At 44.8% G+C, this 23,423-nt stretch overlaps 1 protein-coding gene across 1 annotated transcript in view; it reads right to left on the bottom strand.

Moving 5' to 3' along the window:
- Window positions 1-23,423, bottom strand: part of LOC122789852 (THO complex subunit 2-like) — a 2,223,396-nt gene that overhangs the window by 1,470,350 nt on the left and 729,623 nt on the right. The window contains exon 7 of the mRNA XM_044057286.1: window positions 5,781-5,938. Coding sequence (XP_043913221.1) covers window positions 5,781-5,938 — 158 coding nt within the window. The remainder of the gene's footprint in view (window positions 1-5,780; window positions 5,939-23,423) is intronic.

Below are 23,423 nucleotides of genomic sequence, written 5' to 3'. Positions count from 1 at the left end.
TTCCTGAAGGACTTTGTTCTGTCCAAATAATAGCGTAGCTGTCTATGGATGTCTAAAGAATGTAGCAACCTTTCCCCTTGGTTTTGAGGATTGGGGTAAAAGGTGGGTAAGTGTATGGCTTGGTTTAAAGCTACCCTGGATACCACTTTAGGCATAAATGACAGGTTGGTACGAAGGGAAACCCTGTCCTGATGGAAGATGAGGAAGGGCTGCACCGCCATGAGGGCCTGTAGTTCCGAAACCCTACGAGCTGAAGTGATGGCCAGAAGGAAGGCTGTTTTCCAGGACAAATATTGCAAATCTGTTGATGCAGCTGGTTCAAAAGGAGGCAATGTTAATTTTTCTAGAATGTAATTAAGATCCCAGGCTGGTATTGGTTGTTTCCTTGGAGGTCTTATATTCTTAGCCCCTCTGAGGAACTGTCGTAGAGTGGGTGAGAAAATAAAGGTGGATCCGTGTTGAATTCTGCAGAAATGGCTGAGGCATGGATTTTTATAGAAGAAAATGAAAGTCCACTGTTCAGTAGCTCTGCTAGATACTGTAATATCTGAGGCAAATTCAGCTTTTAGGGTCCTGGCCTTTTTCTCATTCCAAGAGCAGAACCGTTTCCATTTTGGTGTAAGCCTTTCTAGTAGATGGTCTTCTGGCCTCCAAAATGACATCCTGCACCTCCTTGGAAAGTAGGGTCTGTTGTGGTGTTAAGGAATTTTCCATGCAGCAAGATTGAGTGTTTTCAGCTGACCGTGAAGCGTTTTGTAGCTGTGCTGAGTCAGCAGAAGAGGCATTAGAGGTAGGGACCAGGGAGGAGTATGTGTTAGACTCCTCAGGAGCGGATACCAGTGTTGCCTTGGCCAATCTGGAGCAATCAGTATCATCTTCGGTCTGTCTGCTCTTGCTTTCAAGAGAACCTTGGGCAGAAGAGGCAGAGGTAGGAAAGCGTAAACTGTCCATGCTGTCCAACTGAATGAAAGGGCGTCCACTCTCCAGGCCTTTGGGTGAAAGGTCCTTGAACAAAACTTTTCCAATTGATGATTCTTGTGGGAGGCAAAAAGATCTATGTCTGGCCTCCCCCACTCTTGTATTATCTCTGTAAACACCCGAGGATGCAACTTCCATGCGTGTGGATCTGTCATATTTCTGCTTAGATTGTCTGCCAGCGTGTTTTCCAATCCTGGCAAGTACTGTGCTTGAAGTTCGATTTGCCATTCCAGTGCCAAGTTCCAAAGAGTCATGGCTAGTCTGCACAAGGGGTATGAATGTGTTCCGCCTTGTTTGTTTATGTACCACATTACTGTGGTGTTGTCTGTTCTTATCAGTAATTGTCCTGGATGCAGTAGGTCCTTGAAAGCTATAATTGCATTTATTACTGCTAGCATTTCTTTTTAATTGATGTGAAGGTGCTTTTCCTTTTGGGACCACTTGCCCTGAATGCACCTGTCTGTCATGTGCGCCCCGCAGGCGTAGTCTGAGGCGTCTGTTGTGATGACTTGGTTTGCTTTGAGGCTTACAGAAAGGGAGGCCTGTGTTTGCTTGACATGCTTGGGCCCACCATAGAAATTCCCTTTGCAAATATGGAATTATTGGTATTATTGTTTCCAAACTGTGACTGTTGAGACCATAGGTTTTTTAGGTACCATTGAAGTTTCCTCATATGCAGCTTTGCACATGGGATTAAAAGAATGCAAGATGCCATGAAGCCCAGAGCCTGCAGGATTTTCCTTGCAGTAAGCCTGGTACATTTTGCTAGTATTTTGAAGTACTGAGTTAGCTGCCCCTGTTTTTCTGGTGTTAGATAGGCCATCTGGGTGTTTGTGTCCAAGTTGGCACCCAGGAAAGTTATTTTCTGAGATGGTGTTAGCCTGGATTTCGTTTTGTTGATTGTATATCCCAGAGAATGCATTAACCGTGTTACATAAGCCAGATGTTCCAGAAGTATGTGCTTGCTGTCCGCTTGGATCAGGCAGTCGTCCAAATAAGGGTAAATTTGTATCCCTTGAAGTCTGCAGTAGGCAATCACTGATGCCAGGCACTTTGTGAATACTCTGGGTGCAGTAGATAAGCCAAAGGGCAATGCAGAGAATTGATAGTGGATTGAACCTGCAAGAAATCTGAGGTATCTTCTGCAACTTTGTCTGATTGGGACATGCAGGTATGCCTCCTTGAGGTCCAATGTTACCAGCCAAAACTCCTTGCCCAGCATGGGAAGAAGCTGCTGTAATGTGAGCATCTTGAATTTTGGTACGAGTAAAAATGTGTTTAGGATGGATAAGTCCAAAATGGGTCTCCAGTCGGTTCCTTTCCTTGGTATCAGAAAAAGTCTTGAATAAAAACCTTGACCTTGTTCGTGAGTAGGTACCTCTTGTATGGCTCTCATGCTTATGAGCTTTAAAATTTGTAGTTGTGCCTCTGCCCTTTGATTGTGTGGCAGGTTTGGCATGCCTCTCATTTTTGGAAGAGTGTGGAATAGAAATTTGTAGCCTCTGTTTATAACGTCCAGGATCCATTTGTCTGTTGTGACAATATGCCAATTTCTTGCAAATAATGCTAGCTTTCCTCCCAAAGGTGCTGCCAGCTGAGACCTGCTTGGCATGGAAATGAGGGAGTCATTGGGTTTGTTTTCTGTACTGTTGTGCACTGTCTTCGCCACCTCTTGGTGCTGGAGTTTGCCATTGTCGGCCTCTATATGATCCTTGTGATTGCCCTCTGCCCCTTGTGCGTCTGTATCTACCTCTTTGGGGCTTGTCAGTGGCTGGAAAGGACCAGTTTTTAGAAGGCCAATTTCTGCTAAAACGTGGTGGCTGGACCTGTAAAAAAGCTTTGACAGTTTGCATAGATTTGGCCTTTTTCTTCCATTTTCCGTAATATCTCCTCAGCATTAGTACCAAACAGCACATCCTTTTGTAAAGGAGCATCTAGAAGTTTAGCTTTCACATGATCAGGCAAGCTTTGTTCCCTAAGCCAGGCATGTCTACAAATGACTGATCCTGTAGCAGACGCTCTACTTGAGGCCTCTAGGGCATCATAGCCACATTGTAAGGTGCGTTTACCCACTTGCTCTGCACTATGCATCATATCCTGTAACTCCTTTAAATCTGGTTGTTCAGGTTGAGACATTTTATTCCTTAATTGTGATAACAGGAACTGTTGATATTTAAGCATATGAAACTGTCAATTTAAGGCCCTCATGGCAAGGGTGGCCGAGGTATATACCTTTTTTCCCCACCTTTCTAAAGATCTTGACTGTCTTTCGGCAGGAAGTGGATTCTTGGCAGTAGAGGCCTTCAAACCCTTGGGGCCTTGAGAAATGGTCTCAGGGTCAGCATTATGGCTTTTGAAGAGGAATTGGTGAGAGTTAGGAACTCTGTAGTACCTATCAGGCTTGACTGGTGCAGGAGGCAGGGAATCCGGGTTAAGGCAAGCCTCCAAATAAACATCATCAAGTATGTCCAAAACAGGAGGTATCGCCAGAGGCCTGTGTTGAGGTAACAAAAGAAATTCCCTAAGTCTTTTCTTGGAATCAGAAAAGTCTTGGCCTTCCCAATGGAAGTGTTCCCTTAAAGTGTGCAAGGTTTCCCCAAAGGAAAAATCCTCAGGAGGAGATACAGAAGGAATGGACTGCTCTGCATCCGAATCTTCAAAAGGGGAGTAAGAGTGTTCCTCTACATCAGAATGTTCTGATAAAATGGAGCCCTGATCAGAAGAGGGAGAATTCTTCCTCCACTCTGGGTCTCTTGTCTGTAGGGGGTTGAGAACCCCTGATAAGAGTAATCAAATCCTCAGCCATTTTCAGCATCTGTTTTTTAGGCATGGGGCCTGGAGAAGGGCCCTGTGCAACAGGCCTCTTGGGATGCCTGGCTGCTTTGGATTTAGTAAAGGCCTTAATAGAAAAAGAAGATGAGGGTCTAAAGACACCATGGGTGGAAGTGGACCTGTCCACATTAGGAGGCTCAACATTAGCAATGGCTTCGGTTGTAGTCTGGTAAAGGGCCGAGGTACCTGCGGTCTCGGGTACAGAGGACACTGCCAAGGAAGTGTCGTCGGTAGTCAGGGACTGCAAAGGCATCTCGCTGAGAACCGGACCACGTGTAGCCGGTTTTGGCGTGGTGTAGGTCCTTGTCCTTGCGTTTTTTGGACAAAACGGTAGTCGGAGTCTCCGACGACATTTTATAATCAAAGGCTTTTCCAAAAAAGTGTTGGGCGAACTCCGCCCGACGCTTAATAGTGCGTTTATTGAGAGTAGCGCAAAAGCGACAGCCCGAGACGTCGTGGTCTGGGCCTAAACAAGGTATGCAGAAGGAATGGAAATCCTTATGCGGTATTTGCTTCCCACAAGCAATACAATTATTAACTTTTTCTGACATCGGTCTGAGGCAAGAAAAGTTTCCCCAACAGAGTACTTAGCTTTAATGAAGACTTCGGTTTCCAATTTCTTTCGTAATTCAGGAGCTGGCCGACCGGCACTTGCGAACTGCTTCTGCTTCGGGCACCGCGCGGCAAAAAAGACTGAAGAACATGGCGTAGGCTGTGTCTTATATACTCTGGCCTCACTGACGTCAAGAGAGACAGCGACACCAACCGACGCCGGACCTAGACTTTGGAATTTGGCCGACCGAGGACCCGCCTGACGGCAGAGAACCCATCTGTGATTACTGCAGCTGTATGCACGATGAACATCTAAAAAGCAGCCACCACCACCACCATGACTCCAGAATAGGTGGACTCTCTCAAAATGAGCATGAAGGGTCCACAGTGCAACATTAGCACCAACGTGCTACATGATGGGTCAGGCCTGTAGCAAAGCCCACTGTTGGTAAAACATCATTTTTAACTTGGATACATTGCCTTACCCAAGTGGCCAGGTCCCACCAGATATCAAACCAACCAAGAGCTAAAACTATAAGTTTAGTAGAGGAGATCATGGTGGGTCCTCCACTATGGAACATACCTGATGAGCCACTGTTTAGGTGTGCAAGAGAAGCAGACCCTGCTAAGTGTAACCACCAAGCTCTAGCTGAAAATTTCCAGGGGCAACTCTTCAGGAAGGGGAAGCAAGGTACAATAGTGCTATGGCCATTCAAAAAGAGAACAAGAGATACATAAACCAAAGAAATCATTCTTCACTTTTTATTAGCAGTGTAGCTCTCAATGTCTCCTTTAAGAACCAACACAAAAAAAAAAAATTACAAAGTCAAGCAAAAATGATACACAAAGATTAATTATGAGGACTCAAATGATGGACTTGATTCAATATATCATGACCAATATGTCAGCATTCTACGACGACGACAGATACAGACCTAGTATTACTGGAAGGTCTATCCCATCAATTTTCCTAGGATGGACACATTACAACTAATCTGATTTTACAACAAGCAAAGACAGACAGGCCTATCCTTGTTGCATATTCTGCTGGAGAGGTAAAGAAAGCTGGTGCATGTCTTAGTTCATGATATGGAATTCATGCTAACATAATGATGGCGTAACCTTCTTAAGCAATGAATATGGGTGCTTCCCAGTGTTGAGAAACAATGACACTCAAAACGTGTAAATAGCAGAAAAGAACTGCCCTGGCACAGAAGCTCTTCTGGTATAATGCAATATTTCAAAGCATCTGTCTCTGGATCACCTAAGCACCAGAGTAAAGCACTTTAGATAAAATATCCAAAGTGGGAAGAGGAAAGGATATGCCTAAAACAGAACATCTTGAAGAGGTCTGTGAATTTCAGATCATTCAACATCAACTTTCTCATACATATGCACAAAACACTGAAAGCACATACCCGGTCATAACAAAGAAGGGTGGAAAAATTTGGTGTTTTCTGCTGATGAACTAATTCCACAAATCGTGCACAATATACAGCGTCAATTGCTGAGAAAATGCAACGAGGAAATATACACAACTGCAGAAACTTCGTGATAGTCTCATTTTTGGTAGATTCTGAAAGAAAAAAATATCACACAAAAAAGTTTACTACCAGATTAAAGAATATGTATGAATCCAATCAAAATGCAGTGCTTTACTTATATACATATTTATTTCTGAATGCATGCTTTGTTGACTGGTTTAGTCCAAATAGGTCTATGGTCTCTGAAAAGTACAGTTGTGTACACTTACCATATATGTAGATGTTCGAGTGTATTCACTGTTGCAGTCATTACATTTGGGTTATCTGCTTGCAGGTAGCCCTCAGTCGGCCTGATTAAAGTACAGTTTTGTACCTACCATAAATGTAGATGTTCGAGTGCTAATACAGCTGCAGTAATCACAGATGGGTTCTCTGCCGTCAGGCGGGTCATCGGTCGGCCGAATTCCAAAGTCTAGGTCCGGCGTCGGTTGCTGTCGCTTTCTCTCCTGACGTCAGTGAGGCAGGGGTATATAAGACACAGCCGACGCCATGTTCTTCAGTCTTTCTTGCCCCAGATGTCAGGTGCCCCCAGAAGGAAGGCAATACATAAATTATATTTATATACATGCAATGCAATATAATCCAAAATCAGTAGTTGCAAGCAAATATACCATAGAAGGATAACCCAATCAGGTTGTATGAAAAGGGGCCTTTACCAAGAGGGGAAGGAGGGGGGGAAACTGTACTGCAGCTGTATTAGCACTCGAACATCTACATTTATGGTAGGTACAAAACTGTACTATGTTCATCGTGCATACAGCTGTAGTAATCACAGATGGGTAGAATCCCAAAGCTACGCACAGGGTGGTAGGCACTAATTGGAACTGGGATGAGTCAGAATGCCCTGCAATACAGCAGTGGCAAAGCCTGCTCTAGTTTTGGAATATAAAGGCAGGTGGTAGTGTTTTGTGAAGGTATGCACAGAACTCCAAGTGGCTGCCTCCAAAATATCTTTGGTAGGAACTCCTCTGAGGAAGGCTGTAGAGGTAGCTGTGGCCCTGGTGGAGTGGGATCTAATGCCTGTAGGGACAGATTTTCCATGATAGGAATAACAAAACCGTATGCAGTGGCCTATCCATTTTGAAATTGTCTGTTTGGTAACTGGCTTCCCTTGAGCCCCTACAGCATAGGACACAAAAAGTTGTTCTGATTTCCTGAAGGGCTTTGTTCTGTCCAAATAATAACATAGCTGCCTATGGATGTCTAAGGAGTGTAGCAGCCTTTCCCCTTTGTTTTGAGGATTGGGGTAAAAGGTAGTTAAGTGTATGGCTTGATTTAAAGCAACCCTGGATACCACTTTAGGCATAAATGACGGGTTGGTTTGAAGGGAAACCCTGTCCTGATGGAAGATGAGATAAGGCTGCACAGCCATGAGGGCTTGTAGTTCCGAAACACTACGAACTGAGGTAATGGCCAGAAGGAAAGCTGTTTTCCAGGACAAATATTGCAAATCTGTTGAGGCAGCTGGTTCAAAGGGAGGCAATGTTAATTTTCTAGAATGTAATTAAGATCCCAGGCTGGTATTGGTTGTTTCCTTGGTGGTCTTATATTCTTAGCCCCTCTGAGGAACTGTCTTAAGAGTGGGTGAGAGAATAAGGGTGGATCCGTGTTGAATTCTGCAGAAATGGCTGAGGCATGGATTTTTATGGAAGAAAAAGAAAGTCCATTGTTCAGCAGCTCAGCTAGATACTGTAATACCGGGGGCAAATTCAGTTTTCTAGGATCCTGGCCTTTTTTCTCATTCCAAGAGCAAAAACGTTTCCATTTTGCGGAGTAAGCCTTTCTAGTAGATGGCCTTCTGGCCTCCAAAATGACATCCTGCACCTCTTTGGGGAGTAGGGTCTGTTGTGGTGTTAAGGAATTTTCCATGCAGCGAGGTTGAGTGTTTTCAGCTGACTGTGAAGAGTTTTGTAGCTGTGCTGAGTCAGCAGAAGAGGCATTAGAGGTAGGGACCAGGGAGGTGTATGTTAGGCTCCTCAGGAATGGGTACCAGTGTTGCCTTGGCCAGTCTGGAGCGATCAGTATCATCTTCGGTCTGTCTGCTCTTGCTTTCAAGAGCACCTTGGGCAGAAGAGGCAGAGGTGGGAAAGCGTAAACTGTCCATGCTGTCCAACTGAATGAAAGGGCGTCCACTCTCCAGGCCTTTGGATGAAAGGTCCTTGAACAAAACTTTTCCAATTGATGATTCCTGTGGGAGGCAAAGAGATCTATGTCTGGCCTCCCCCACGCTTGGATTATCTTTGTAAGCACTTGAGGATGCAACTTCCATTCGTGTGGATCTGTCATATTTCTGCTTAGATTGTCTGCCAGCGTGTTTTCCAAACCTGGCAAGTACTGTGCTTGAAGTTCGATTTGCCATTCCAGAGCCAAGTTCCAAAGTGTCATGGCTAGCCTGCACAGGGGGTATGAATGTGTTCCTCCTTGTTTGTTTATGTACCACATTACTGTGGTGGTGTCTGTTCTTATCAGTAATTGTCCTGGATGCAGGAGGTCCTTGAAAGCTGTAATTGCATTTATCACTGCTAGCATTTCTTTTTGATTGATGTGAAGGTGCTTTTCCTTTTGGGACCATTTGCCCTGAATGCACCTGTCTGTCATGTGCGCCCCCCAGGCGTAAACTGAGGCATCTGTTGTGATGACTTGATTTGCTTGAGGCTTGCAGAATGGGAGACCTGTGTTTGTTTGACATGCTTGGGCCCACCATAGAAATTCCTTTTGCAAACATGGAATTATTGGTATTATTGATTCCAAACTGTGGCTGTGTTGAGACCATAGGTTTTTTAGGTACCATTGAAGTTTCCTCATATGCAACTTTGCACATGGGATTAAAAGAATGCAAGATGCCATGAAGCCCAGAGCCTGCAGGATTTTCCTTGCAGTAAGCCTGGTACATTTTGCTAGTATTTTGAAGTACTGAGTTAGTTGCCCCTGTTTTTCTGGCGTAAGATAGGCCATCTGGGAGTTTGTGTCCAAGTTGGCAACCAGGAAAGTTATTTTCTGAGATGGTGTTAGCCTGGATTTCTCTTTGTTGATTGTGTATCCCAGAGAATGCAGTAACCGTGTTACATAAGCCAGATGTTCCAGAAGTATGTGCTTGCTGTCCGCTTGGATCAGGCAGTCATCCAAATAAGGGTAAATCTGTATCCCTTGAAGTCTGCAGTAGGCAATTACTGATGCCAGGCATTTCGTGAATACTCTGGGCGCAGTAGATAAGCCAAAGGGCAATGCAGAGAATTGATAGTGGATTGAACCTGCAAGAAATCTGAGGTATCTTCTGCAACTTTATCTGATTGGGACATGCAGGTATGCCTCCTTGAGGTCCAATGTTACCAGCCAAAACTCCTTGCCCAGCATGGGAAGAAGCTGCTGTAATGTGAGCATCTTGAATTTTGGTACGAGTAAGAATGTGTTTAGGATGGATAAGTCCAAAATGGGTCTCCAGTCGGTTCCTTTCCTTGGTACCAGAAATAGTCTGGAATAAAAACCTTGACCTTGTTCGTGAGTAGGTACCTCTTGAATAGCTCTCATATCTATGAGCTTTGAAATTTGTAGTTGTGCCTCTGCCCATTGATTGTGTGGCAGGTTTGGCATGCCTCTCATTTTTGGAAGAGTGTGGAAATGAAATCTGTAGCCTCTGTTTATAACGTCCAGGATCCATTTGTCTGTTGTGACAATATGCCAATTTCTTGTAAATAATGCCAGCTTTCCTCCCAAGGGTGCTGCCAGCTGAGACTTGCTTGGTATGGAAAGGAGGGAGCCATTGGGTTTGTTTCCTGTATTGTTGTGCACTGTCTTCGCCACCTCTTGGTGCTGGAGTTTGCCATTGCCTGCCTCTATATGATCCTTGAGATTGTCCTCTGCCCCTTGTGCGCCTGTATCTACCTCTTTGGGGCTTGTCCGTGGCTGGAAAGGACCAGTTTTTAGAAGGCCAATTTCTGCTAAAATGTGGTGGTTGAACCTGTAGAAAAGCTTTGACAGTTTGCATAGATTTAACTTTTTCTTCCATTTTCCGTAATATCTCCTCAGCATTAGTACCAAACAGCACATCCTTTTGTAAAGGAGCATCTAGAAGTTTAGCTTTCACATGATCAGGCAAGCTTTGTTCCCTAAGCCAAGCATGTCTACGAATGACTGATCCTGTAACAGCAGCTCTACTTGAGGCCTCTAGGGCATCATAGCCACATTGTAAGGTGTGTTTACCCACTTGTTCTGCACTATGCATCATATCCTGCAACTCCTTCAAATCTGGTTGTTCAGGTTGAGACATTTTATTCCTTTAATTGTGATAAACTGCTGATATTTAAGCATATGAAACTGACAATTTAAGGCCCTCATGGCTAGGGTGGCTGAGGTATATACCTTTTCCCCCACCTTTCTAAGGATCTTGACTCTCTTTCGGAAGGTAGTGGATTCTTAGCAGCAGAGGCCTTCATTCCCTTGGGGCCTTGAGAAATGGTTTCAGGGTCAGCATTATGGCTTTTGTAGAGAAATTGGTGAGAGTTAGGAACTCTGTAGTACCTATCAGGCTTGACTGGGGCAGGAGGCAGGGAATCCGGATTAAGGCAGGCCTCCGAATAAACATCATCAAGTATGTCCAAGACAGGAGGTATCGCCAGAGGTCTGTGTTGAGGTAACAAAAGAAATTCCCTAAGTCTTTTCTTGGAATCAGAAAAGTCTTGGCCTTTCCAATGGAAGTGTTCCCTCAAAGTGTGCAAGGTTTCCCCAAAGGAAAAATCCTCAAGAGGAGATACAGAAGGAATGGACTGCTCTGCATCCGAATCTTCAAAAGGGGAGTAAGTGTGTTCCTCTACATCAGAATGTTCTGAAAAAATGGAGCCCTGGTCAGAAGAGGGAGAATCTTCCTCCACTCCTGGTCTCTTGTCTGGAGGGGGCTGGGAACCCCTGATAAGAGTAATTAAATCCTCAGCCATTTTAAGCATCTGCTTTTTAGGCATGGGGCCTGGAGATGGACCCTGTGCAACAGGCCTCTTGGGATGCCTGGCTGATTTGGATTTAGTAAAGGCCTTAATGGAAAAGGAAGAAGAGGGTCTAAAGACACCATGGGAGGAAGCGGACCTGTCCACATTAGGAGGCTCAACACTCACAGTGGCTTCGGTGGTTGTAGTCTGGGTAAGGGCCGAGGTACCTGCGGTCTCGGTTACAGAAGACACTGCCAAAGAAGTGTCGTCGGTAGTCAGGGACTGCATAGGCGTCTCGCTGAGAACCGGACCACGTGTAGCCGGTTTTGGCGTGGTGTCGGTCCTTGTCCTTGCGTTTTTTGGACAAAACGCTAGTCGGAGTCTCCGACGACATTTTATAATCAAAGGCTTTACCAAAAAAGTGTTGGGCGAACTCCGCCCGACGCTTAATAGTGTGTTTATTGAAAGTAGCGCAAAAGCGGCAGCCCGAGACGTCGTGGTCTGGGCCTAAACAAGGTATGCAGAGGGAATGGAAATCCTTATGCGGTATTTGCTTCCCACAAGAAATACAATTGTTAACTTTTTCTGACATCGGTCTGAGGCAAGAAATGTTTCCCCAACGGGGTACTTAGCTTTAATGAAGACTTCGGTTTCCAATTTTTTGTAAATTCAGGAGCTGGCCGACCGGCACTTGCGAACTGCTTCTGCTTCGGGCACCGCGCGGCAAAAAAGACTGAAGAACATGGCGTTGGCTGTGTCTTATATACCCCTGCCTCTCTGACGTCAGGAGAGAAAGCGACAGCAACCGACGCCGGACCTAGACTTTGGAATTCGGCCGACCGAGGACCCGCCTGACGGCAGAGAACCCATCTGTGATTACTGCAGCTGTATGCACGATGAACATCAAAGTTTTGGGTCCTGCGTCGGTTGCTGTCCCTTCTTCCATGACGTCAGGTCGTCTGGGGTATAAAAACATGCAACCGACGCCATTACATCAGTTTTTCTTGCCCCAGATGTCAGCTGCTCCCCTAATGGGAAGCAATTAAACATAAAAGCAGAAAGATATACCTCCAACAAAAAAAAAAAAAAAAAACAAATACACCAAAAAAGCTTTTAAGCATAGTAAAGGAAAGTAGAGGTATAGCCAAAAGAAGTTAGGGGGCTGGAGGGAGGGTAACCAGGACTGCAACAGTGAATACACTTAAACATCTACATTTATGGTAAGTGTACGCAACTGTACTATGTTCTTCGTGTTTCACTGTTGCAGTCATTACATTTGGGTAGATTCCCAAAGCTATGGTTGAGATAGCATTAGGGCCAGCTACAATGCCCTGCAAGACTGCAGTGGCAAAGACAGCTCTGGATTTAGAGAAAATTGGCAAATGATAATGCTTGGTAAAAGTATGTACAGAACTCCAGGTAGCAGCTTCTAGGATGTCGCTGGTAGGGAAGCCTCTGAGAAAGTCTGTAGAGGTAGATGCAGCCCTGGTGGAGTGAGGTCTGATCCCTTGGGGGATAGGTGTTCCATGGTACTTATAGCAGAAATTAATGCAATTGCTTATCCATTTAGAAATGGTTTGCTTTGAAATAGCCTTCCCCTCTGCCCCTGCAGCAAATGCCACCAGCAGTTGTTCAGATTTCCTTTGAGGTTTAATCCTGTCCAAGTAGAATCTAAGTTGTCTGTACACATCTAAGGAATGCAGTATCCGTTCCCTTTTACTCTGTGGATTGGGAAAGAAGGTTGGCAAATGAATGGACTGATTAAGAGCCACACTGGATACCACCTTGGGTATGAAAGATGGATTGGTTCTGAGGGGAAACCCTGTCCGCATGAAAGAAGATGAAAGGCTCCACTGCCATAAGGGCCTGTAATTCAGATACCCTTCTAGCTGAAGTGATTGCTAAAAGGAAAGCTGTTTTCCAAGCAAGTAATTTTAAGTCTGCAGTAGTAGCTGGCTCGAAAGGAGGTAGAGCGAGTTTCTCCAAGACAAAGTTAAGGTCCCACGCTAACGGAGGAAAAAGACAGGCCCTTGTGAAGCATCTCAGTTAAGTATTGTAAAATCTGAGGTAAATTGGGCGCTGCTGTGCTCATGCCTTGAGACTGGTTCCAGGCACAGAATCTTTTCCATTTTTCAGCATAAGATTTTCTAGTACTAGGCCTCCTTGCCTCTCAAATGATATCCATCACAGGTTTGCTGAGGGATGGTAAAGGAGAGATTAGGTAATTAACCAGGCTCCTAGGTTCAAAGTTTGAAGCTGGGGGTGCAGAATTTGGTTCTCCTGCTGAGAAAGCAGGGAAGGAGTCTGAGGCAGGTGCCATGGAGACAAAAGTGACATAATGCGCAGGAGGGGGTACCAGTGTTGGCACGGCCAGTCTGGAGCAATCAAAATCATCCTTGGTTTGTCCTGTTTGATTTTTAGTAGTACTTTGGAGAGCAGAGGCAGAGGGGGGGGGGGGGGGCACAGACTGATAGGTTTTTCCAGCTGAAGGACAGAGCATCCACTTTACAGGCTTGTTTGTGGGGAATCCTTGTGCAAAATGTGTCCAATTGGTAGTTCTGGGGAGAGGCAAACAGTTCTATATCTGGGCTCTCCCCCATTTGCTTGTCAACATGTTGAAAATCCTTGGTTCCTGTTTCCACTCATGTGGGTCCATGAGTTTTCTGCTTAGTCCATCTGCTAGTGTATTTAATTTTCTTGGCAGGAATTGAGCTTGTAGGTGCACTTGGTAGCCCAAGGCTGTGTTGCACAATATCATGGCTAGTCTGCAGAGGGGGTAAGAATGTGTACCCCCCTGTTTGTTTATGTACCACATAACAGTGGTGTTGTCCGTCTTTACCATTAGTTGTCCTGGAAGAATGTGGTCCTTGAAGGCAGTCAGAGCATTCTGTAAAGCTAACATTTCTTCTTGATTGATATGCAGGTGCATTTGACTTGGGTTCCATTTGCCCTGAATGCACTTCCCTGCCACGTGAGACCCCCATGCATAGTCTGATGCATCTGTTGTTAGTGTTTGGGCGGCAGAGGGTGGTTTGTAAGGTAGTCCCTTGTTTTGGTGGCAGGCCTCTGCCCACCAAAGGAACTCTAGGCGTAGGCAAGGTATGATAGGAATCATTGTTTCTAGGTCTTGAGAATGTTGACACCATAGGCTTTTTAGATACCACTGTAGTTTCCTCATATGCAGTCTTGCATATGGAATTAAAAGAATGCATGAGGCCATGAACCCCAAGGCTTGCAGTATTTGTCTTGCAGATAGGGTTTTTGTGGCCACTTGTTTGATGTAGGTTGTCAAATGAATTTGCTTTTCTGACGTGAGGCAAGCCATCTGGGAAGTTGTAATCAAGCTTGCTCCCAGGAATATAATTTGTTGACAGGGTACCAGGTGTTATTTCTTTTCATTTATGGTGTACCCCAGACAAGTCAGAACCCTTTTTACAAAGGCCAGATGATTCAAAAGTATGTCCTGGCTTTCTGCCTGAATTAGACAATCGTCCAGGTATGGGTATACTTGAATATTTCTTTGCCTGCAAAATGCAATAACTGGAGCTAGGCACTTTGTGAATACCCTGGGCACAGTAGATAAGCCAAAGGGCAGTGCAGAGAACTGATAGTGAGTGTAGCCTGCTTTGAAGCGTAGGTATCTTCTGCAATATTCCCTGATTGGGATTGTGCAGGTATGCTTCTTTTAAATCTAGTGTTGCCAACCAGGCACCTTTGCCTAGCATAGGAAGTAATTGGTGAAGAGTCAGCATCTTGAATTCTGGAATCTCCAAAAAGGTGTTTAGAGTAGTCAGGTCCATGATAGGACGCCATGAATGGTCTTTTCTGGGTACCATGAAAAGTCTCGAGTAGAAACCTTGTCAATTTTCCTCTTCTGGTACCAGATGAATAGCCCCCATGCTTGAGAGAGAAAGTACTTGTTTTTGGGCCTCTGCCCACTGATTTGGGGGTAGGTCCAGCCACCTACTTGGTGTTGGCAACGTGTGGAAGTGAAATCTGTATCCCTGGGACACTATATTTAAAACCCATTTGTCCTGGGTAATGAGTTTCCAATTCTTTGCAAGAAGAGCAATCTTTCCACCCAAAGGGGCAGTTAGTTGATAAGTGCTTAGAAATTTTAAAAGGAAGTCATTGGGACAGTTTACCATAGGGGGAAGTCTTATTATTCCTAGACTTGGAAGTGGAGCCCCCCCACCCCACTGCTTAGTTCTGTGAGTCCCCTGGGACTGAAACCTGGGGTTTTTGCTGTGTCTGGGTTTGGCTCGAGAAGACCTGGAAGGGGCTCGAAAGGACCAATTCTTAGAGGGTCAGTGCCTACTAAATCTAGAAGGCTGAACTTGTAAAAAATCTTTAACAGTTTGCATATATTTAGCTTTATCTTCCATCTTTTTAAGAACTTCCTCAGTCTTGTTGCCAAACAGGCGGATCTTGATTTAAAAGAGCATCCAATAATTTAGCTTTAACATGATCAGGCAAAGATTGCTCCTTAAGCCAAGCATGCCTTCTGAGCACAGACCCAGTAAAGTACAGTTGTGCACACTTACCATAAATGTAATTGTTAGAGTGTCTTTACTGTTGCAGTCATGACTGTAAGGTTCTCCCCTGCCGGCAGGCAGTCCTCGGTCGGCCAGAATCCCAAAGTCTGGGTCCGGCGTCGGCTGTTCAGCTATGCTCTCTGACGTCAGAGCGCCAGGAGTACAAAGCGGACAGCCGACGCCATGTTCTCCAGTTTTTCTTGCCCCAGATGTCAGGAGCTCCAAAATGAGTAAGATCCCATACCCTTTGCAAATACACCTCAAAAAAAGGGTGAAGAAGGGAACTACACAAAAGAAAAAATAAGAGGGGACAGGAGGGAGGGAAACCCAGACTGCAACAGTGAAGACACTCGAACATCTACATTTATGGTAAGTGTACACAATTGTACTATGTTCATCGTGTTTCACTGTTGCAGTCATGACTGTAGGGTTGAATCCCAAAGCAGAATAAAAGGGAGGTGGTCATAAAGAAGAGGGGGCGGCTAAAAGGCCCTGCAAGACAGCAGAAGCAAAGCCTGCCCTAGACTTAGAGTAGAGAGGTAGATTGTAGTGCTTGGAAAAAGTATGCACTGAACTCCAAGTTGCAGCTTCCAAAATGTCTTTGGTAGGAACTCCCCTGAGGAAGGCAGCTGAAGTGGCAGCAGCTCTGGTAGAGTGAGTCCTTATACTCCCTGGGATTTGCTTTCCATGGTGTGAATAACAAAATCTGATTCCATGAGCAATCCATTTAGAAATGGTCTGTTTTGAAAATGGCTTTACCTTGGGAACTTGAAGCATAAGAAACAAACAATTGCTCTGATTTCCTGATGTCCTTGGTTCTGTCCAGGTAAAAACGTAGTTGTCTGTGTACATCCAAGGAATGCAAGATCCTTTCCCCCTTATTTTGAGGACTGGGGAAAAAAGTTGGAAAGTGAATAGTTTGATTTAAAGCCACTTTGCAAACCACCTTAGACATGAAAGTAGAATTAGTCCTTAAAGACACCCTGTCTTGATGAAAAATAATATAAGGTTCCACAGCCATGAGAGCTTGCAACTCCGAAACTCTCCTGGCAGAGGTCAGAGCTAACAGAATGGCTGTCTTCCAAGATAAAAACTTGATGTCAGAAGTGGCAGCAGGCTCAAAAGGAGGTAAGGTGAGTTTTTCCAAAACATAGTTGAGATCTAGGGGGCCTTAAGTTCTTAGCTCCTCTGAGAAACTGTCTCATGAGCTGATGGGAAAAGATAGGAGGGTCTGTATTATAATGAGCAGAAATAGCAGAAGCATGGATCTTTATGGAAGAGAAAGAGAGACCCTTATGTAAGAGGTCTGTCAGGTAAAGTAAAATCAGAGGAATGTTAGGAATAAGAGGATCTGAATCCTGAGCCTGCATCCAGGAGCAAAATCTTTTCCATTTTCCTGCATAAGATTTTCTAGTGCTAGGACGTCTGGCTTCTAAAATGACATCCATAACCTGCTTGGGTAGGAGAGAATGAATCGAAGACCCTGGATTAACCAGGCCGCCAGGCTGAGAGTTTTGACATGGGAGTGCAGAACCTGACCCTGGTGCTGGGACAGAAGGTTCCGAGTCTGTGGTAATACCCAAGGGGGCTCCAGACAAAGGTTTTTCAGAGTTGGGTACCAAAATTGTCGAGGCCAATTTGGGGCCAGCAAAATTATCATCTTGGGCTTGTCCTGTTTGATCTTTAATAACACCCGTGGAAGAAGAGGTAGAGGCAGGAAGGCATACCCAGAGAGGTTTTTCCAACTGAATGATAGTGCATCCACTTTCCAAGCTAGTTCGTGGAAAGTCCTGGTGCAAAAAATCTGTAGTTGATGATTGAGGTGGGATGCAAAGAGGTCTATGTAAGGACATCCCCAGACTTCTGTAATCATCCTGAATATTTCGGTGTCCAGCATCCATTCGTGTGGATCCGACAGGTTTCTGCTCAGACTGTCTGCCAGGAAGTTTCGCTTCCCTGGTAGAAACTGAGCTTGAAGGTCCAGTTTGCAAGCTTGGGCTGTGTTCCATAGATTCATGGCTAGTCTGCAAAGGGGATAGGAATGAGATCCCCCTTGCTTGTTTATGTACCACATAACTGTGGTGTTGTCTGTCCATATCAGTAGCTGTCCTGGTTGTAGAAGATTCCTGAAAGCCAATAGAGCGTTCTGTACAGCTAACATTTCCTTTAAATTGATATGCAGGAGCTTCTGATCCTTTGTCCAAAGGCCCTGCAGACAGTTGCCCTGAAAATGGGCTCCCCATGCATAATCTGAAGCGTCCGTGGTTAGTATCCGAGTGGCTGGAGGCAGACTGAAGGGTTTTCCTATGTTTAGAGTACATGCCTTGGACCACCAAAGGAATTCCTTTTGGAGACAAGGCAGGACGGTGATCTGTATGTCTAAACTGTGGCAATGCTGAGACCATACACTTTTTAGGTACCACTGAATTTTCCTCATATGTAGTCTTGCATATGGTACGCGAAGGATGCAGGAGGCCATGTAACCCAAAGCCTGCAGGAATTTCCTTGCAGAAAGCTGAGTTAAAGTTGCCAAGGTTTTGAAAGTTGAAGCCAGCTGTAATTGTTTTTCGGATGTCAGAAATGCCATCTGGGTTGTGGTGTTTAGAAGAGCACCCAGAAAAGTTATCTGTTGTGAGGGTGTCAAATTTGACTTTTTTATGTTTACAGAGAATCCCTGGAACTTGAGAAGGTTCTGAACAAATTCTAGATGCTGGAGTAAGACATCCTTGCTGTCTGCCTGAATTAGACAATCGTCCAGATAAGGGTAAATTTGAATTCCCTTGAGTCTGCAATAAGCTACTACTGGTGCCAGGCATTTGGTGAAGACCCTGGGTGCAGTAGACAATCCAAAGGGCAGTGCAGAGACTTGATAGTGCCTCGATCCGGCCCTGAACCTGAGGTATTTTCTGCATTCCTGCCTAATGGGAATGTGTAACTATGCCTCCTTTAAATCCAAAGTTACCATCCATGCATTTTTGGTCAGCATTGGAAGTAGCTGCTGTAGAGTAAGCATCTTGAATTTTGGTATCTCGAGAAAAGTGTTCAAGACTGACAGATCCAGAATGGGTCTCCATGAATTTTGCTTTCTGGGGACTAGAAAGAGCCTCGAGTATAAACCTTGTCCCATTTCTGAAAATGGAACCAGTTCTATGGCTTTCATAGCCAAGAGAGCCTCCACCTGGTTTAAGGCCTCTAACCATTAATGTTTTGGAAGATCCGGCCATCCGCTTGGTCTTGGTAGGGTATGAAAATGGAATTTGTAACCTCTTGAAACCACATCCAGAATCCACTTTGTCTTGGGTTATACGGGTCCAATTTAGGTGAAAAAGAGAAAGTTTTCCTCTGAGTGGGGCTTCCAGGCAAGAAGTTCCTGCAGCCCAACAGAGGGAGTCATTGAGCCTGTTTTCTATGAGCTTGCGACCTGTCCTCTCCTCCCCTAGGGGTGGAAGCAGTCCACTGTCTTGGTCTATAAGAGGCTTGCGTTTGAGACCTTCCTCTGGAGCGTCTGTATCTACCCCTCTGAGGCCTGTCTGAATTGGGAAAGGACCAATTTTTTGTAGGCCAATTCCTACTAAATCTGGGTGGCTGTACTTGTAAGAAATCTTTAACCGTTTGCAGGGATTTTGCCTTGTCCTCCATCTTCTTTATCACCTCTTCAGCCTTAGGTCCAAACAAAACATTATGCTCAACAGGAGCATCCAATAACTTAGCTTTTACTTGATCTGGCAAGTTTTGTTCCTTTAACCAAGCATGCCTTCTAATGACTGTACCAGAGGCAGCAGCCCTACAAGAAGCCTCCAAGGCATCAAATCCACAGTGTAACTGTAAACCATGCTTCCCAACTTGTTCAGTGGCATGCATTAAGTCATGTAATTCCTTATCTGCACAGGCAGAAATGGAAGTTAGCTTTTGTTTCAAAATAGACAGAAGAAATTGCTGGTATTTCAGCATATGAAATTGACAGTTTAAAGCCCTAATAGATAAAGTAGCAGAAGTGTACACTTTTTTGCCCCATCTTTCTAAAGATCTGGAATCCTTCTCAGTGGGAATGGGGTTTTTAGCAGTAGCGGCCTTAACCCCCTTAGGACCCTGAGAAATGGTTTCAGGATCAGCAGTAGGATTCTTGTATAAAAACTGGTGGGAATCAGGAACCCTATAATATCTGTCTAGCTTAACAGGAGCTGGAGGAAGAGAGTCCGGAGTTAAGTTAGCCTCTGAAAAAGCATCATCCACAATATCCAAAATAGGAGGGATAGCCAGGGGTCTATGTTGGGGAAGAAGAAGAAGAAAATCCCCAAGTCTTTTCTTAGATTCCAAGTACTCCTGTCCTTCCCAGTGAAAATGTTCCCTCATTTCATGTAAAGTTTCCCCAAAAGAGAAATCCTCAGGGGGAGAAGCTGAAGGAATGGATTCCTCAGCATCAGAATCCTCATAAGGAGGAAAAGAATATTCCTGGTCAGAAGAAGAAACTGAAGAAACAGAAGCCTGATCAGGAGTCATAATACACTTCCTGCCTTGGCCTTTTATCTGGAGGGGGATGTGAACCCCTAATCATAGTAAGTAAGTCCTCCGCCATCTTAAGTAACTGTTTCTGAGACTTGGGTGCTGGATCAGAAGAGGCCTGAGCTGTAGTCTTTGATTTGGAAGGAGTCTTTGCCTTTGTCTTTGCCTTTATTAGAAGCTGAGTAGGCCTGAAAACCCCTTCGGAAGCCAGTACCTGCACAGCGGCTCCAGACCCATCTGAAGGAGCATTGTCCAAAGGTCCTGCAACAGAAATATTCAAAGGCCTAGTTGGCTCCTCGTGGGAGTCCATTTCGGCCATCGGTTCCAAAATGGCCGACGACAGGGGCTGCAAACGCGCCTCACTGACGACGGCCGAACCTGAAGCTGGCTCTGCTTGTACAATATCCTCCGATTTGGACCTCGGAAGCCTGTCTTTATCCTTGCGTCATTTGTGAACTCCGGTAGCTGGAACCGAATCCAACGACATTTTGTAATTAAAACGCCTACCGAAGTAATGAAATGCAAAATCGTACTTTCGTTTAATCGTACGTTGATTAAATCTAGCACAAAACCGACAACTAGCTACGTCGTGGCCAGGGCCTAAGCAAGGAATACAGTAAGAATGAAAATCCTTATGAGGTATTTGCTTCCCACATGAAATACAATTATTAACTTTTTCTGACATCGGACTGGAGCAAGAAAAAAGTTTCCCCAACGGGGTACTTAGCTTTGAGTAGGAGAAGAAAGTCTTCGAACTGAAGTACGTTTAGCAGAAATTGTCAGGAGTCAGCCAACCGGCAAATGCAAACTGCTATCACCGCACGACAAGAAAGACTGGAGAACATGGCGTCGGCTGTCAGCTTTGTACTCCTGGCGCTCTGACGTCAGGGAGCATGGCTGAACAGCCGGCGCTGGACACAGACTTTGGGATTCTGGCCAACCGAGGACTGCCTGCCGGCAGGGGAGAACCCTACAGTCATGACTGCAACAGTGAAACACGATGAACATCAGCAGCCATGCAAAAGGCCTCTAATGAATCAAAACCATACTGCAAAGTATGTTTTCCAACTTGTTCGACAGAATGCATTAAATCCTGTAATTCCTTATTTTACACACAGTTAGGAATCAACATCATTTTCTGTTTAAGCAGTCCAATAACATGTTGCTGATATTTTAACATATGAAACTGGCAGTTTAAAGCCCTAATGGCCAAGGTTGCAGAAATGTAAACCTTCTTACCCCATCTATCCAGCGCCCTGGAGTCTCTATCAGAAGGGGTAGGATTTTTACCAGTAGAAGCTTTAAAGCCCTTGGGCCCTGTGAAATAGTCTCTGGATCTGCAATAGGATTTTTGAAAAGGAACTTGTGGGACTCAGGGACACTGTAGTATCTGTCAGGTTTTCTGGGAGCAGGAGGCTGGGAATCAGGGGCGAAACTAGAATCCGAGAAAGCATCATCAACAATGTCCAGTACAGGAGGAATAGCTAAAAGTCTATGCTGAGGTAGGAGAAGGAAATCCCTAAGCCTCTTTTTTGGAATCAGAAAAATCTTGGCTTTCCCAGTGGAAATGCTCCCTTAGAATATGTAAGGTTTCCCCAAAAGAAAAATCCTCAGGAGGGGAAGCAGAGGGAATACAGTCCTCTGCATCAGAATCCTCATAAGTAGGTAAGGGCAAATCCAGATCATCAGAAAAGTCAGAAAAAACAGAATCCTGATCCGAAGATTCATAATCAACTTCAGTCCTAGGCCTCTTAGAAGGGGGGGGGGAGTTGTCTACCCCTGATTAGAGTTATTAGATCTTCAGCCATTCTTATCATTTGTTTTTTAGGCCTAGAGGCCTGAGTATGTGGTCTGGGCATCGTTTTTTAGACATGGATCGAGATTTAGGCCTAAGTAAAGAAGGAGGCATTGGTTTAATATGCAAGTCTGTAGGCCTGAATACACCCTCAGAAGCCGGTGCCTGCACAGCGGCTTCGGACCCATCCAAGGTAGAGACATCCGCGGTTTCCACAGCTGAAGCATATGGAGGCATACTGGACTCCGAATGGGTTTCAGTAGAGGCCTGCGAATCAGAAGAAGTGGGTATCAGGGGCTGCGAAAGCACTGCATTAAGTACCAGCGAACTGGTGACTGGCTTAGGAGAAGTGTTGTTGGCAGTTTTGGACCTTGGCGGCCTGTGTTTGTCTTTGAGTTTTTTGGAATCCCGGTAGTCGGATGGCTAACCGATGACATTTTTGGATAATTAAATCGAGAACCAATATATTTAGAGGTGAAAATATACTGACGACGGACAGGGCCTAGGCAAGGAATACAGTATGAATGAAAATCTTTAAGAGGTACTTGCTTTCCACAAGTAATGCAATTATTAACTTTTAATGACATCGGTAATGAGCAAGAAAAAGTATCCCAAACAGGGTACTTAGCTTTAGTTTAAGACTTCGGTTCTGAAACTCGAAAACAAAAATTTCAGGAGTCTGCTGACGTTCGAACTGCTTCTGCTTCGAGCACCGCATGGCAAGAGAGACTGATGTAATGGTGTCGGCTGCATGTTTTATACTCCTGACGTCATGGAAGAAGGGACAGCAACCGATGCAGGACCCAAGACTTTGTTAATCAGGCTGACTGAGGGCTACCTGCAAGCAGATAACCCAAATGTAATCACTGCAACAGTGAAACACGAAGAACATCAAGGTTGTATTTAAACTGAGCATGGGAAGTTTGGTCAGGATATGACAGCACCAATAGCATGCAGTAATAAAGTACTGACAAAGGACCATGTGAACAGAATTTAGCTAGCAGCTCAAGTGCTTCATGGAAGCAGCTGCACACACTGTCACTATTCTGCAAGACAGGGGTGGTGAGTGGCCTGGGAGGTGTGTTTTACACCTGCAAAGTAAACAATTGCTGGCAGCCTTCATAAGTGTGTGCGCAGAACCACATACTAGGAAAGAAAGGAGAATCCAGGCCACCAAGGATGTTTGCTTGTCCACTTCATTAAGGGGGGGGGGGCTAAATTATAGAAAAGTTTTCATTTCCCAGGGTGAAAGTGGGAGCACAAAGCGCACACTCTGCTGCCTAAATGACAGTCTCTCCCCTCTTATAAGCCCTGCCTTATCTCCAATAGGAATATGCAGAGTAAAGAAACAAAGCACTGTATGAATGAGTGAAGGCTTGATGGCTGGCAGACATGGCAGAAAAAATTCACCTACAAAAAAAAAATGTTGGAGGCACTGCTACGGACATTCTCCAACTACCTTCAGTAATTGAGCTACTACCAACTCAGGCAGGTAAGACTTTGTGTTTTAACACATCATCTGAAGGACAGCAGACACTGGAAAGTAGAATCCCTCCCATGCTGCACTGCAATGTTAGTACTGGAAAATAAATCCAAACACCTGGTGCAGGAATAGAACCCACAATTTTCTGAACTTTCAACATTAAAGGTGTGTGCCATCTGTAGTACTACTGATAGTACTTAATACAAATCTTATTTATAAACAAAAATAACTCTCACTCACACATGTAATTAATGTCATCACAGTACTTGATGTACCAGACAG

This window comes from Protopterus annectens, chromosome 15.part0 (genome assembly GCF_019279795.1).
Source record: "Protopterus annectens isolate FY-2018-M chromosome 15.part0, PAN1.0, whole genome shotgun sequence".
NCBI classification, from domain to species: domain Eukaryota; kingdom Metazoa; phylum Chordata; order Ceratodontiformes; family Protopteridae; genus Protopterus; species Protopterus annectens.
Note: the sequence above shows the minus strand (reverse complement) of the source record. Positions and strands in the feature narration are given on the sequence as shown.